At 41.2% G+C, this 17,899-nt stretch overlaps 1 protein-coding gene across 1 annotated transcript in view; it reads left to right on the top strand.

The window, feature by feature from the left end:
• The window catches only part of usp43a (ubiquitin specific peptidase 43a), a 192,108-nt gene that overhangs the window by 76,449 nt on the left and 97,760 nt on the right, over positions 1 to 17,899 (top strand). Inside the window, exons 4-5 of the mRNA XM_078165179.1 lie at positions 9,041 to 9,133; positions 14,179 to 14,314. Coding sequence (XP_078021305.1) covers positions 9,041 to 9,133; positions 14,179 to 14,314 — 229 coding nt within the window. The remainder of the gene's footprint in view (positions 1 to 9,040; positions 9,134 to 14,178; positions 14,315 to 17,899) is intronic.

Below are 17,899 nucleotides of genomic sequence, written 5' to 3'. Positions count from 1 at the left end.
AACAGGAACAGATGGAATTACAGCTGTTACCAAACTGGAGTCCTTAAACTGTGAATTTATGAGACCAAAAGGTGCAGCTAAATCTCTTCTCACATCTGTGTTTGTTTATGTGTGAAAACTCTTTGCATATTATATAGCTTTTTGTGTTTGATTGACTGGACCATGAGTCATTCTCCGAGTACAAAAACAGTCCTTCACTTCATCAGATCTCACGTCCTCAAGTTTACACATCTTTTTGCACTTGCTGTTAAAGGGGGGCTATTATGCTTCCCATCTTTTGTATCTCATATATAGAGTTACAATAAAGCATGTTTATATTAAAGGTGGCTAAAGTTTTAAATAATGAGGTAAGTACAGTATGTATGTAAAATGAATCCCTGTAAGCAAAAACTCTGTTTTCCACAGTTGTACCCTGGCTACAGTGTGATGTCATAGTGTGCCGGATTTCTTTACATGGTCGTCTGCTTGTTGCATGCTACTGCAAGTGTTTACATTACCTAGCCTACACGTCTACATGCTTACATCAGGGAAACTTAAAATCTTGGTTGCCAATTTTGTATATTTTTCCACAATTTTGGATCATATTCCTGCTCAAACATGTCCGCTTGTGTTTAGAGGTCCTGGTGGAGTGTCAAGAAGATGATCAAACTTGACTTTCTAGAGCAGGGGTGTCAAACTCATTTTATATCACAGGCCACATACAGTCCGATTTGATCGCAGGTGGGCCAGATCAGTAAAACCATTGCATATTCTATAAATAATAAACACCTCCAAATGTTTCCCTTTTAAAAAAAGTCAAAAATTTTAAAAACGCTAATCCATTTACAAAACAGATCACAAACAGCCTGTGAATTTTTAACAATATTTCTCAGTTTTTTACTACTACTGTTTACTACTCACTATTGTTCCATGTGCATTGTTTTGCGGTTCTGGCCCCTTGGCCATACTGTATGTTTGACCCCAATCTAGAGGAAGTAAAAGTCGTCACAAGGTTTCCGTAGGTGAACCTGCAGAAGGATCAGTTACAGTGAGATTTGACGGTAGAAAGTGCCACTATTCTCTGTTACAGTCATTCCCCAGCTGCAAGTACACTGCTAACACACTTAAAGCTACATGCTAACATCAGGGAAATATGTACACCTGGTTGCTGATGTTGTTAACTTCTCCCCAATTTCGTATCAGATTCCTGCTGAAACGTCCGGTTGTGTTCAGAAGCTTTTTTAAAACACAGTAGAAATTGCTGCCATTCTCCATAATAGTGATTCCCCTGGCTGCAATTATGGTTCAAAAACGCTGAGATACAGAAGAATCAGAAAAGCTGACCAATATGAGCAACCTTTGTTTTTTGTAGATGGGGGCTTACAGAGACAGGCACTAACACAAAGTGGCTCCCTCAGAGGATGAATACAGGTGTTCCAGGAAAATAAATTGTTCTCGTAGAAACCCTAACCATAAGTCCATCCTTCCATTTTCATCCGCTTATTCGGGGCCTAGTCACAGGGGCAGCAGGCCAAGCAAAGCACCCCAGATGTCCCTCTCCCCAGCAACTCCTTCCAGCTCCTCCTGGGGGACCCCGAGGCGTTCCCAGGCCAGATGAGATATGTAATCCCCCCAGCGTGTTCTGGGTCTACCCCGGGGCCTCCTACCGGTGGGACATGCCCAGAACACCTCCAACTGAAGGCACCAATGAGGCATTCTCATCAGATGCCTGGACCACCTCAGCTGACCCCTTTTGACGTGAAGGAGCAGCGGCTCTACTCCGAGCTCCCTCCAGGTGCTCCTTAACATATCTCTAAAGCTGAGCCCAGTCACCCCACAGAGGGAACTCATTTCCGTTGCTTGTACCTGCGATCTTGTTCTCTCGGTCACTACCCAGAGCTCATGACCATAGGTGAGGGTTGGGACAAGTAAATCAGAAGCTTTGCCTTCCGGTTTAGCTCCCTCTTCACCACGATGGTCCAGCACAGCACCCGCATCACTGCAGAAACTGCACCAAACTGCCAATCCATCTCACGCTCCATTCTACCCTCACTCGAGAGCAAGACCCCGAGATACTTGAACTCCCTCGCTTGAGGTAGTGACTCACTCCCAACCTAGTTTCCTGCAGAGAACCATGGCCTCAGATTTGGAGGTGCTGACTCTCATCCCGACCGCTTCATATTCAGCTGCAAACTATTTTGCGAACTAGTATGAACCTGAAAATGAGCATCATAGGTGCTATTTAATTTATTAACCAGTGTTGGTTAGTAATAACAAAATTAGGGATGTCCCAGTTCGATATTCGGATCGGTATCGGCTGCCGATATTAGCAAAAAACGTGCATCGGCATCGGATTGGACTGCATGGAAAAATGCCGATTCAAGAACTCAGATCCAGTTTCTCCGGCCAGCCCAGCGCTCCGCGATTCAAGCAGTCCATTCCAGTGATCCGCTCCAGCATTTACTATCAATCCACCAGGCCAGCATGCAGACACACACGGAGGGTAGGAAGAGTAGCGGTCAATTTAGTTAACTGACTATTTGTTTTCTGCTCTGGTTTTTTGAGAGTGATATTTTTATTTGGTTTACACTCTTACTGTTTAAGTAAAGAGCACTGATGGCATTGTTTTGGGCACAATTAGTGAAAGTGGAGCCATGGATGGACTATTGCTTGTTTAAACAGTTGTACAATATTGTGTGTGGTTTTTTGTCCCCTGTTGGTCCCAGGAAACAGCAGCACCAGGCTTGCATTGACACTACAAAAATAACTGAAAAGGAAAGGCTGCATTGTTTGTTAAATGTCAACAATGTCTTGTGGTGTTAATCTATTTTTTATTTATTAGGGGGGCAAAGCACAAGTGTGTGGAGTCTTGCTGCTATTTTAATTTCAATATTAGACATTTTAAAGATTTCTTGTGTTGATTTATTTTCTATTTATTAAGGGACAAAAGCAGCCAAAGCAAACCAGCTATATTTTTTATTTAATGTTAATGTTAATGTTTAATGTTCAAGTTTAAAGTTTGTTTATTTAACCCTGTTAACAATAAATGGGTCAGTTTCTCATACTAACTGTTGTGGATCATTCTAACTAACCCGATTAAGTAGTTGTTCTTGTTAGAGTAATATCGCTTGATCAAACCTTTTCTAACATGACTGACAACAAAATAAGTGAATATGTATAGTACGCGCTTGGATCAGATCGGTATCGGTATCGGCCAGAACTCAAGGCTGTAATATCGGTATCGGATCGGAAGTGGAAAAAGCTGGATCGGGACATCCCTAAACAAAACAGAATAACCAATACAAAAATCCACCGTACCCTCAGCTGCAAATAATATACTACTAATAGGTCGATGCACATTTTTGTCAGTTGTCAAAGAAACTCTATTTCTAGCAAAAATCAGCTCATCCCTGACACAAAAACTGATGGATCACATAGCTTTTATACGGCGTGTGTCATATACCAACATCCCGGTCTATTTTGTGCTGCACATTCACATCACCTACATCATTCCCTGCATTGTGCTGCAAAGCTTCTCAATTTAGAATAACAGTGTGAAAAATGCTGGAATCATGCAACGTGATACTGCATAATATTTAGAGATGCTGCCGGTAGAGTGTTATTTATTTAGCTCAGAGCAGATCGGAGGGTATGCTGAGCAGCTCAACTTTCTTTATGATAAATAAGAGCAGCTGCTGCTATGTTGTGCGTGTGTGTGTGTGTGTGTGTGTGTGTGGGGGGGGGGGGGGGGGGGGGGTGGGGGGGGGGGTTGCAGCTCCAGGTAACTGGTCCAGAACAAAGGATGGAGGTCTCTTGGTTTGACACCTGAACATTGTACACACATTACAACCCCTTGCTCTCTGTCTATTACACACACATAAACACACACACACACACACAGACATTAGCAGCAATACTTATCTCGTATTCTTCACCAAACTGGAAACACTGTCAACCTCAACACAAGCTTTTAAGTGATGCTGTGGGGTTTTTTGGTGCACGCGAATGTTCTTGCACGCACATATGTGAATTTCAGTGTAAGTAAGTGCAGAGTTTAAGGTGTGCGAACGTTGTTTGTGTGTGTGAGCGAATACAGCCTGTCAGTCCGCTTTACAGAGTACAAACTGGCATCATTAGCGAGCCCTCGACTGGCTGCCACGGCACGCTGGTTACAACACTGACAGCGAGGAAATGTGGAGTTTGAGAAGTGTAATATTATTTCCAGCATATTTGTACATTTGACAAGTTTGTATCTCCACAAACTTGGATACAGCTCAGCTGGCAGAAATTATAGTGAGACACCGGGAGATGAAACGAGCATCTGGCAGCGTGCACGCAGGAAATATGAACGCATGCTAGACGCTGTCAGTGTTAAGAGAGCATTATGCAGCAAAATTGCATTAATTTTCCTTCAAGAATCAAATGCAAACAGTGGCAAAAATAAATATCAACACAGGTATCAAGAAACTGCTTTAAAGTTTTGGGTGCAATACAGAAGTCACATTTAAAACACTCAGCAACTTAGATCCACACTTACTTTTTCAAACTGCTTTTATATAACTACACTTAACTACTAAGGAATGACCACAGTTAATGCTGCATCAGTAGTTTCAAGCCGGTTGAAAGCTTATTATCCTATACATAATAATAGGTTTCTCTCTGATGGAGACAAATGGGTAACTCAGCTATGTTTGTCAAGTTCCCTCAGGGAAATTGTTTGAGTGGAGAATGTAATGGTTTGAATCAGTGCTTTAAAATTGGCTAAAACTTCAAAATGAGTACACGGAAGGCAACACAGCCACTGAATTGCATTACGTGATCTCACGTGAATAAAAGGATTATGTTCGAACACTATGAGGGGATTATGTGACTCGAGAACAAACTGAACATGGTGTTTTCACTTGACTGCCATATGAAAAAGGCTAGATTACAGTCAAGTTTAGGGAAGGACAGCAGGCTATTCGAGGCGAAGTTTCACTCACGGTTTGTTAAGATAAAGGCAGAAGCATTACTCACTCAGGAATGTGCATAACTGGAAACTTACTGTGGATTTGTAGTCAGAGCTGAATTTTATTGTATTTGCTTAGCCCTTCCCACACTGTGCAGTTTCAGACGACTGCTCGATTCCATCACATAATCCTTTGAGGGATTCCTGGTAGTTTTTGCAGTGGAGACATATTGAGGACTTACTGAAAATATTTGAGACTGAACACACAGATGTTACTTGACTTTATGGCTTAATACCAATACAGATCTTGGCCCTACCCCTAAGCCCTTACCCCTCTGTTTTGTGCGGTCACTTCTAGGGGTAGGGTGTCCTGATTCTTGTTTGGATAGAGGTGCAGAGCTAAGTGTTGAAGCTGCATGGCCCTACATGTGGAGGTTTTTCAGGGGCATGCTTCAAACTGAGTGTTATGAGAAATAATCAGCAATATTTTTAACATTTTCTTTGTTAAGAAATATTTAAAAAATTACAATAACGGTCATCTTAGTTTAATGTACTTTCAATGTATTATGGTCCTTTACTCTATGACAAGCATAAGAAATCACTAGTAGTGTGCTGATGTCTCGTAGCTAACTGCTAGTTAACATTACAATGTTATTGCTGATGTGTGCATGACAGTACCACATTTCGACATGTTTTCTAGTGACATTCCCCACTGTGATGGCATATGATGTCTAAAATTTAACTGAAGTCCAGCAGCAAAACTGCTGCATTTGTTTGTTTTTTATGTACTTTTATTGCCGTTAATCATTTCATGTATCTTACTCATTAAATAGCTCTTGTATTGATGACATTTCTTCCTTTTTTTAAGAAATAATGTGAATAGGTATGTCATCCAGTGATACATCAGTAACAAACATTTGCTATACAATGCTAAATAAAGATAGATAACAACAATAGTTACAGTACAGTTTTTAAATTTTAAAGTATGTTATTGTAATTTTAGAATCATAGAAAAATATCTTTGATCTTATTTGATATTTCAGGTTCTCCCTGCTGTATTTCATAGTTCATAATCAGGTTTTCTTCTTTCAGTACTTCTACCTTCCTGTACAGCAATAAAAAAAAAAAAAGTTGCTATATTTGTTACTGCTCGTCTATTACCACTGCAGAAGCACGGGTTGCTAATGTTATCCTGAAGAGAATCGATAGTAGCCTGGTAATTAAGCAGTCTTCTTTTTTATTTGATGACTTGTTTGATTGATTGATTGTGTGAAACTTAAGCTGTGAATGAAATGCTGGCATCTGTGCTTTTTATCTCCAATTATGTGATAGTGTCATTATTGCCTTAGTCTCATCTCATCTAGGGTCTTGTTTTACCATTTGATAGGGCAGTGGGTCGTAAACTTTGTGTGTCACGCCCCCCTTCAGAAGCAAAAAAAAGCTCACGCCCCCCCCATCCCACAATTTTTTTTTGTTTGTTTTATCAACTGTTAACAATAACTGGGGAAGCAACTAATAAAAAAAGGATCCATATTGAATTTTTGTGAAATAAAGACCAGCCTGATAGCATCAACAAACCCTTATTTGCTTTCCCTACATAAATCATATTCATTCAGCTTTTTTCATTCCATATTTTTGTCCTGATCATCCACCTGCAGAGGCTCTGTGCCCTCCCAGTGGAGCCCAACCCACAGTTTAAGAACCACTGTCAAACAGGAAGATTTTAATCATTATCCTTTGTAACTCTGTTCTGAGGGGAAAGGGACGCTGGAGGGGTAGAGGTAAAAATAAGAAATGGGATTAGGCCTTAATTAAATACAGGTTAGAGCTGTAAAACACCTCCATAACTGACTTGACAAACCCAGTAACACTTACACAGTCAAGTGTTACTGGGTTTGTCATGTAACACTTACACAGTCAAGTCATAGAGCAACAAAAATGAGCTTGTTGGCCTAGGGCTGTGCTGTTTGCTACATTTATGTCTAAAAGGAATAGTTGAACATTTTGGGAGATATGCTCATTCACTTTCCTGCCAAGAACCGTATGAGAAGATCAATACCACTGTTTTGTTTGTGTATAAATATTAGGGGCTTGGGGTGCCCAGTAGCTCATGTGGTTGTGTCCTTGCCGCAGCGATCCGGATTCAATTCCAACCCACGGCCTTTTGCTGCATGTCATCCCCACTTACTCCCCCTTTCACACCTAATCTGTCCTGTCAAATAAAGATAAAAAGCTAAAAGCTGTCCTCTCTCCCTGCATGCTTCAGCCCTCCCCTCATCCAGAGCAACTACTTTACCTTTTGCTGACATGTTTACTTCCGGGTTTAGTCCGTATCATAGCAACTCGATGCAACCAAAGCACCTCAGCTAAAAAAAGGCTGCACCTCCAAAGTGCTTTCAAACGCTCCCAGCTGGGCGTTTCCTGAGGAGCACCTGGCGTTTTAGCTGGGTAAACGTGTTAGTGGACACTGGGCCTAAAACTCCAGTCAGCAGTCAGTTGGCTTAGCTGAGCTTAGCATAGAGACTGGAAATAGAGGGAAACAGCTAGCCTAGATCCATCCAAAGGCAACAAAATCCACCTACCAGCACCACTACAGATCAGTAATTAACATCTTAAATATCGTTTGTTTAATCCATACAAATACTGTTAGAAGTTACTGCACCTGGCCAAGAAATAGCCCATGAATATTCCCCTTTAAAGTGACAAATTGTAATTTTTACAAGTTTTTTCATATAAATTAAACTAGATATATAATGTGTTAGTTAGAGAGCTTTGGAGGTGCTGACAAGTGGACTTGGTTACTTTTGGACAGAGCCAGGCTAGCTGTTCCCCTGTTTCCAGTTCATTAGGCTAAGCTAAGCTAAGCTAACTGGCTCCTCTTGCTTCATATTTAACACACAGTCATAGCAGTGGCATTGATCTTCTCAACTGATTTGAACTTAAGTGAACTTATTTGATGAGAAAGCAAAGAAGCATATTCCCCGAAAATTCTTTTAACAGTGTTTCCCGTAGATCATAATGAGGTCACTGAGTACTATCTGTCTTTGAAAACTGTGTTTGGCTGCAAATTTATGCTGATAGCAGCCCATAGGTTGGGATTGTCAGTTTTTCCTAGCCTCATGTCATTCTTCCACTCTGATCTGCTGCACACCCGTTGGCTCAAAGACCTTGACGGGTCCTGTCCATGTCTTTTTTCTCCATCAGCTTTGCTTTCTAGTTTTTGTCAACTCGACGGTCCTGCTGCCAACCTTCTGTTCATTTTTCATCTGTCCTCCCACTGAGCCCCGCACTTTGTTGTCTTTCTCTTCATCTCTGTCTCTTTGCTCTTCACTTTTGTTTCCTCTGCCTTTCCAACCTCTGCTGTGTCTGCTGCCCTTCGTTTTAGTCTCAAGTCATCTTTGTTCCTCTCGGCTCTACCATCTCTCCACTATCCTCTCTGCCTTTATATCCCCTCCACCTTTCATCCTTTACCTTTCCTCTCTGCTTTCTTCTCTCTCCATACTACTCCTCCTCTCCTCTCCAGCTTAGGATACAGCCCTTTTAATTTCCAGCAATATCTCACCTGCCTAACTCTGGGCTTTCTGTGCTAAAATTCTGAGCAGCATCCCACCCCTGCTGCTTTGCTGCCCTTTTCTCAACAGCAGATCGAGTCCAGATGGCCTGATTCAGTGCTTAGTATTCACCAGTGTCCACATGGAATATTCACATTTAACCACCATGGAGGTTTTAACTGCATGCAGCACATAAGACAGTCAATTTGTACTGCACTTTAACTCCATACTTTAGAGGAAATGTGAGGATTTGGCATGTAGGTATATATGTAGATATCTGTCGATCCATCTGTCCAGCGCTGTGTATAAACTCCTGTGAAGTTAAAAGAGCTGTCTTCTGATAAGCGCTGTTGTCGAATGTAGGCTTTGTGACTGGATTGGCTGAGGTGAAAATGGACCAAAAACCGAGTGAAGTGGGAAAAATTGGGGAAAAGAGGCTGTGGAGAGTGAAAATATGTACTATTTATTTCAAGAATATCAAACTGAGAGTGAATGGTGAGCTGAGGTCATGTACTGCAGAAATGATTAAAATTGCTCTCTCCGTTTGTCTGTCTGTCTCCAGGTCTTCTCTGACGTGCCCTCATTGCCTTAAGCAGAGCAACACCTTCGACCCATTTTCATGTATCTCCCTGCCTATCCCCCTACGGCAAACCAGGTGATGTATAACACACATATAGAGTTATAAGTACTGTATATATATCAGATATTATTTGATGATGGCACTGCACATGTTTTTCTGCCTTGCAGCACTGTATTAAGGGAATAACTTGGACTTTCTGCTTGCTGTCTGTTCCTCAACTTTAGTTCTTCTAATCCACTTTTGCTGAGTTTTATGCTTCCATAACAGGGATAGCCGTGGCTGCAGGCATTATGTTTTTTCGGCTTGTCAGTCTATCTGTCCGTCTGCACGATATTTCAAGAACACTTAAAGGGAATTTCTTCAAATTTGGCATAAATGTACAGTTGGATTTAATGATGAACTGATTAGAGTTTTGTGGCCATAGGTCAAAGGTCAAGGTCACTGTGACCTTGTTTGTCTCATTTTTGTGAATGTAATATCTAAAAAACGCCTTGAGGGAATTTCTTCACATTTGCCACTAAGGTTAACTTGGACTCAAGGATAACCTATTAGATTTCAGTGGTCAAGTGTCAAAGGTCAAGGTCGCAGTGACTTTGCATTCATCTTATCCTCATGAAGGTGATGTCTCAAGAACAGCTTGAGGGATTATATTTTTCCAAATTTGGTACAAATGTTCACTTTGACTCAACAATGCACTGATGGATTTTGGTTGTTAAAGGTCAAGGTCATTGTGACCTTGCATTTGTCTCATTCTTGTGAACGTGATATCTCAACAACACCTTAAGGGAATTTCTTTCAATTTGACACAAACATCCACTTGGACTGATGACTAAACTGAAGAGAATTGTGTGGTTGAAGGTCAAAGGTCATGGTCAACATGACCTAACAAAATACGTTTTTGGCCGTGTTTAGGACAAAATGATAAAGCAGTTGACACTCTAGATGTATGAGGTTGTCACCTGATATCAATGATACAAATATGAGCGTCTACATTACCTAATATAGCCGGATGACTTGCCTCAATGGATAAGTAGAAAAAGACATCTATCATAACAGATGCACTGTTAAAGCACACATTTCCAAAGGGAATTTGTAGAATATGACTACACGGACATGTGTAGGCACACATTTGCTCATACTCCACACACCAACAGCTACTGGCTGTGGTCATATCAGAGTGATAAATGTTGGCCATCAAAAGTCCCAGACCAAACACTTTCTGTGTCGTTTCCATTTTTAACAGCAGCAGAAGCTGCATGTCAGCAAGGTCCGACTGTAAGACAGTACGACTCTGACATGTGAAGAAAGAGATAGAGAGAAAACAAGAGAGGCAGAGGGAATGCACAAAGGACTTTTTTTTTATTTTGACAACAGAGATGCAAACAGGGAGAGAGAGAATGATGGATATGAGACTTTGTGGCTCAAGTGTCTGATAGGCATCAGCAAGCAGTTACTGGTTCCGATTAAAGACCCTACACACCCACACAGGTGATTTTAATATTTTTTCCTGATTAGACCTCTTCTCATGACTGTGTGGGTGTGTATAAACTGTAATTGATTAACATCTTCCTGAGTCTTCAGTAAGCTTTGTTGCATCTGTCAGGGCGAGACAGATTACACCTTCATCATTCCAAATGGTAGAATGAGAGACCTCAAGTAATTTCCATCGAAACTCCAGCCCACTTTCAACCTGAGCAGAGGTCTAATCAGCCACAGTGGATGAATTCAAATTTCCAGACTTCATCGCACTCGCAGACTTTTTAGGCGTGTTCCCGGGAAGTCTGCAAGTGCTGAGGGCCATCCAAATCTACAATTCATCCAGTCCACAAGGGACCTCAGGTGGTCTTTCTGCAGACTTCAAGAAAGTCTGCTGGGGGTATAGATGTCACTGATTTAATTACCTATAGTTCATTGCAATATAGATGCGATATTGTGATTTACTTAAATCATGTAGGTCAGAAATAATATTCAACCACATCATGATACACAAACATGTAGAAGTAGTCTATAGAAGTAGTCAAAATACATTATATTGTTATAGCCTACCGTATAAAAGCTATGCAGTGTGGTGCCAAATATATAAGCTAACAAATGACTGAAAAACAGAAGAAGCTCTTCCATTGAAAGTAATACCAAATTTATTTAGTCATAGTCTGGTCATTAATCACAAACATTTCTGTATTTGAATGCGTGTGTGTGTATGTGTGTGTGTGTGAATGTGACTTTTATCCCTCACAAAGAGCCTATATATGGGACTTATAGTTCTTGTTATCTGCAGAGACAGATCATATGAGCAGACGCTATTCATCAACTTGTGTGAGGAATATGAGGGCATCACTTTATGTGATGCCAGTAAACACATCACAGTGCATACAACTGAAGTTTGTGACGGCTCAGTCCGCCAGTCTGGAGGATGGACATTTGTATTCAGGCAATTACTGAAAACAGGGCAGGGCCTTTAAAAGCAGTTGAATGAGAGGCATCTTGGTGACCAAGGCATACTGGGTGAACACAACATTGAAGGTTGTGTCTCATCTTATCCCCTTTCTCCCTCTGCCCATGTGTCCAGTCATGCTTCAGACATCTTTAAAGACAAAGAAAAAAAAATCAGTTCAAATCCATTCACACGATTTCATGATTTGCTTACATTCCGTGTTCGGTGAATCCTCCTATCTTCAAACATGCAGACACCGCTGCTCTGAATCCTCCCTGCATGGTTCCCACAGTGCGAACCCCAAACTCAGTTTTACGGCGCGACTTCCCTGACAGTGTGTGGTCTGTGTCTGCCGCTGCCTGAGCCCAGCACAGAGGGAAATTCATTCAGGTTCGCTTTGGACTCACTGCTGGCCCCCCACACTGACCTGATCCACACACACATACACACACACACACACACACAGTGGCCTCATTGCATCGTCCTGCTGCAGCAGTATCCCAGCAGAATGCCTGATAAGTCTGAGGGCCCCCAGAGACACAGCAGGGCCTGGCTGGCAGTGGGGCATTGAGGTCTGGGTGCTGCAGATAATGCCGGTGTGGTAGAAAGAAAGAGAGGATGGCAGTATCTCTGAGTGTTTTCTCCAGATCTTACCTTACACAGTCAATCTTTGCATAATTCTTACTTCAGTTATTTTTTCTAAAACAATTTCAAATATTCTGAAATGTCTTTAAAGAGTGACCAAGTCACTAATATGAATGACATCTGTAGGTCTCACTGGGCCTTTGTGTGGCTTTCAGGGTAGTATTAGGACCTTGTTTGTCACTTTGTGGATGTTCAAGTGTACAATTGTGTACTCAACATGTAGGTCAAATATTTGAAATGATTTGATAACATTCTCATAAATCTATTTATACAGTCATGTGAAGTGTGAAATAAACTCATGATTCCTCTTATTAGATTAATTAATTGTCTTATTAAATTCAAATGCACTTATACCAGATGAACAGGGAACAGTGCCAAGAAGTTTAAAGTAATGTGGAATATACTATGTTATATACAGTGGTGCAGAGGGAACTACAGTTCATAAAATATGAAAAAACCCAATACACTGGCAACAGAAGGAGATTCCTGGGTAAACAGCAACTGACTCTGGGATTAAGATTGCATTGTGTTATTATATATTAACACTGTGTGTTAAACCTCACTCGAACTAGCTGAGACTCATGCTTTTAAATAGTTCTCCGTTGCTCTGAATGTCTTACAATGATGCAGATGGATCTACATTGGAGTTGATTGAAAGCCTCTGGTGTCTTACGTTACAGGGTGTCCCCGGTGGCATCATAGTGACACGGCTGGGGAGCGCTTTTGACACCTTGGAAGTGAGACCAGGCTGTCGGCTCTAATGTGTTTTTTCCCGACAGCATTTTAAACCTGCAGAGAACTTAGCACTCTTGGTGCTTCTTGGGGGAACATATGAGAGGTTGCTGCTTAATAGAGACTATCAGACTTGAATCCAGCAGGGGGGCTGGGAGGCTGCAAAAAAAAAAAAAAAAAAAAAAAAAAAAGACTACTTTGTTAGATGACATCTCTATTTCCTGTTCCTCTCGAGTGTCATCCCACACCTCTCATGCCTTTTCATTGCACATCTCGGTTTCTCATCTCAGGAGCATCTAACAACGTAAACAAAACAGCTGCTCAGATCCTCTGCCGTCTGCCCTGTCAGCCTCCCCACTGCTAACACATTACTCACCTGAATAATGCATGATGGGAAACAGGAAGTGGAGGTGTCAGCGATTACACTGCCTTCTTCCCAAATGAGAAGGCGTGACCTTACTCTGTCTCCCCGCTCTGTCTTTTTCCTCGGTACTAGCTGCTCTCATTTATGTTCTCTCATCTTTCTATGATCCCTCCATCATTTCCTGTCCCTGCATCCCTCACAGGACGGGTGCAGATTGCTGTAAATCAGACGTGTCCCAGCACACAGCAGCCTCCTTCGGGACCATCGCCAATGTGCTGGTTTAGCTCGTCATGTCCAGTCACACATAAATCTACACACACTCAAGGGAAAAATGAAACACAACAAGATGACATCTGAAAATAGTTAATTCACTTCAGATATTAAGCCAGACGCAGACAAATCGAATGGTTTATGCTCATGAAATTAGATTTTGTACAACAGTATTGTCAGAGGAAATCTTTCCCCCAATCTTATTAGACATTAAACAGCTCAGCAGTGCAGTTCAAAGTCTCATTTTATTGAATGTTTTGTTTTGCTGTTTAGCAGCTGAAATACATCAAGACTCAATACATCTCGGGAACAAACTGACAATGCAGTTTCTGTTGCCCCCAGTGTCCTTGTATTCTGCACAATTGCATTAGTCTCTCTCTCTTTTTTGGTTTTGGCTGATATGTGTGTCTCCGAACGGGATGTGCGCAGCACCTGATATGTGTGTGTGTGTGTGTGTGTCTGCATACAAATATGTAAATAACTCAGTATGCCAGGGTGTGTTTGGAATCTGTAATAATGTAAACATGCAAAATCAGAATTGCAAAACAATTCGGCACTTTGCTCTAGCATATCATCTATCTTCCTCTATCTGTCCTCCTACCCCTCCCTCCCTCACACACACACACACACACACACATACGCACTTCCTCCCTTCATCTTCTGTTTGCCCCACAGGCCGATGTGTGTGACACTGGTGTTCAGTACGAAGGGTCAGAGGTACCTGCGGGTGGGGCTGGCTGTACCTCTCTTTGGTTCCCTGTCCTGCCTCAGAGCCATGGTGGCAGAGGAGGGCAACATCTCCCCGGACCAGGTACACACACACACACACACACACACACACACACACACATAGAGAGACCTCTGCTCTGGGTAAAATTTTGACGTTGTGCTAGAAATTATCTGACGTCACTAAACTCTAGGTGTAATAGGAGAGTGAGGGAGATGTAAATCAAGCAGTCTGCAGACTCCCACATATCACAGCCCTGAGAAAATGTTGAATCAGGTTAAAATAAGTGGAAACACCTGTGTGGGTGGACCATAACTATCTATGGCAGGGGAATTCAATTAAAATTCAAAGAGGCCCAGAAATTAAATTTTCCTCCCAGCAAAGGTCTCAGCCTCATAATGTCTAAACTGTGTCCTATAACTAACCTCCATGTCTATTAAAATAAAATAAACAATGCTCAATTTCCAAGTAGGATACTTTCAACGTACTGCACAGACACATTAAGCTTGAATGGCACTTGTACGGAAAACAATTTTTCTCAGCACAATGAACCTAAGGTCTACATTTCATGTAAAAGAAAACAAGCCTGAATCTTCTGACTAAAATAAATAAATAGAAAAGTGCCCCTTTTGGAAAAACTGCAAACAGAGCTTCAGGAAAATAGGACTGTGACTGAATCCTGGCATTCCTAATGCACGTGTGTAGGTGCTCATTGGTGAGCCTGGACTCACTGCTGTAAGTCAATGGTCAAGACGCTGTGGTAGTCAGTGTTGGGTAAGGGTTACTTTAAAAGTAATCAAAGTACGTTACTGTGTTACTTTTTAAAAAAGTAACCAGTTACTTTACTGCGTTACTCCCTGAGTAAAGTAACTCAATTACTTTAAAAGTACTTCCAACGTTACTCCCTGAGTAAAGTAACTCAAGTAATTTTAAAGTAGTTTTGAGTATTCTACATTTCCTATTGGGCAATGGACCACAGGGCGCTAAGCCTACATTTTTTGTCTCCAAAATTGAAGTTATGGACCACTTGCCCTTCACTGAGATCCAATTCTTCCATCACAGCCGTCACTTTGACCAGTAGAAACACAGAACGATCTGCTGCTGTAGACAACTGTATGACAACAACACCCCAGCATTTTTAATATTTCCTCTAGGGATGTTACCACACAGTGTAAAAGGGGGAAATGATGGTGTGAAACAGCAGAGGCACTTTGTCAACCCGCTGAGTTAACGTTACTGTCATTAGCATCAAGCTAGCAAACAATGGTACATCCTCACGGTCGGACATAAAGTAATAACATTAACAAATAGCGGCGGGGCTTTTACTCACCACAACTGCAGAGGCTCCCAGCTTCATTTGAAACAGACTACATTATAGACGGTCCGTTATTCATTAATCCCTCTGTGTGTTTATATATTTACTTTTTATCCGCTCCGTTGTCTTTGTAAAGTTAACATATCGCACCGTCATTTCAAACTCAACACTTGTTTCAAATCAAAAGCCCCTTATAACCTCGGCTGAGAGAATCCCTCCATTTTCTAAATATGCTTTTATTCTGAAACATTTGTCAGAACTTCCTGTGGAAGATACAGTAGCTTGACAGTTTATGTATGGCGCTTCAAATGTAGCTCCTGCCATCTGCTGATGCTTTTAGGTGACTACAACAACATGTCAGCTGGCACACGAACAGACACAGTGACTCAAATAATAGTGAAAGTAATAAAAATAGGACAAGAATAACCCGATGACATCACACACGCCGTGAAAGACGACCGGGGATAATTGGTGAGTACCAGCGTGTAGCGTGTACCAGGCATAATGCAAGTCCTGAGTCTGAAATATGTCTGTCAGCCAGTCCTACTCCACCTATTTAGACTCCACCGTAGACAACGGCAGCATTTCTCCGACCACGTAGCGAGCCACAAGCTCCGTGGCTTCTTTCAGACTGATAGGTTTAATGTTATCTCCGTTATTAGAACCAAACAACAGCCATTGCTGTTTCGGAGCTGATGTACCAGCGTTCTAAAAGTAACGGAAGTAACTGACGCGTTATACCCAACTCTGGTGGTAGTGTTGTAAAAAATATATCAATACATATTGATTCTGAGTATTTTAAACTATTTCAGTGCTCATTTTCTGCAGTATTGACATATCATGATCTGCTGCGTCTTCTGGTTCTCTCTTCTCTCCGCCAGCTATTTGACACACACTGCTGAGGTGCCCCTGTAGCCCCGCCTCCTCTCACTAACTCACTCACAGTGCTGTCTTCTCACCACTCACCTCATTCGCCCCGGTTGCACATAGGCTTCTGCGGCTTGATTTTGTTTTGTTCTTCTTTGCCTTTTGTGACAGTCTCAGAGGCTTTTGAACATGTGCACTACCACAAGAATACATGTAAAAAAAAAAAGTTAAAATTATTGTTAATGTTTAATACAGTCATAGTGCTATTCTCTGTCACCAACCAAGAAAAGCAAAGTAGTCTTCATGTTATAGCCCTGTTATGGTGTCAAATAACATTTTTCATGACATAGTATCAAAGTTAGAAATTCCAGTATTGTGATAACACTAGTGTTCTCAGACACAGTCTGCAGCCAGAAAGTAGCAGGGTCCATTGCTTCATGCTCCATGCTGATATCTCTTTCACACCTCTCGCTGTTGTTGTTACACTGTTGTTCTCTCTACCAAACTGTCGGCAAACAATCAATTTGATTGGCTCAGTTGAGTGAGGCTGTTGCTGTCTTAACTGCATTAGCTGCCCCCGATGTCTATGGCCGTGACCGTCGGAAGAAAAACAAAAACAAAAAACAAAACAGCACTCTGGAGAATGTATTATTTATCCTTATTCATTCATCAGAAAGTTGTCACGGGTCTCAGATAGAACTGTTGCTCAGTCTGGGTTGGACTGCAGTTCGCTATTTGGTGATGGCCGATCTTTATTCTATTTTATTTATTTATTGGGATCCCCATTAGTCACTACCAAGGTAGCAACTACTCTTTCTGGGGTCCACGCAAACAAATATTACTTCATAGCGTAAAACAAATATATAATTAAAAATCCAAGGCAAAAAGAAACAAAATACAACTAAAAAAAAGGAAAACTACGAAACAAAGAAACAAAAAACAATAGATTAACCACAAAATAGTCAGAATTTGTCAGAAAAATAACTGATAATAGTCACTGGGCTTTAATGAAAAGCTTTTTTTTATATATAATCTGTGTTTGTTTTTTTGTCCAAAAGTGCCAAACTTTTAATAGTTCCAGCATATTTAAAGTGATTTGCTGCTTTGCTCTGTTTTATATTATTTAAATTCAAGTATCTTTGTTGTTTAGACTGTTGATGGGACCTCATAAGCAACTTAATGTTACTTTGGGCTCTGTAAAGTTTTGGCAGGCATTATTACAATGCCACAAAAAATAAATAAACAAAAGAAACTTAACGAATATATTAATAATAAAAATAATCTGGGATACCTAATTGGAGTGGAGGCATTGTTTCCTTCTGTATAACAAGTAAATGTCCAGTAACTATCACCTCAAGCTGTTATTTAAAAGTGAAAATGAAGTCCATCCGTTACTGTGCCAAGTACAGTAGATTAGAGTTCAACCAGGAAGTTAGTTAGCTCTAGTAAATGTTTACAGTGGATGATTGGGTAATCATTATCCTGAC

This window comes from Epinephelus lanceolatus, chromosome 3 (genome assembly GCF_041903045.1).
Source record: "Epinephelus lanceolatus isolate andai-2023 chromosome 3, ASM4190304v1, whole genome shotgun sequence".
NCBI classification, from domain to species: domain Eukaryota; kingdom Metazoa; phylum Chordata; class Actinopteri; order Perciformes; family Serranidae; genus Epinephelus; species Epinephelus lanceolatus.
The sequence above is the reverse complement of the archived record's forward strand: the minus strand, read 5'-3'. Positions and strand labels throughout refer to the sequence as shown.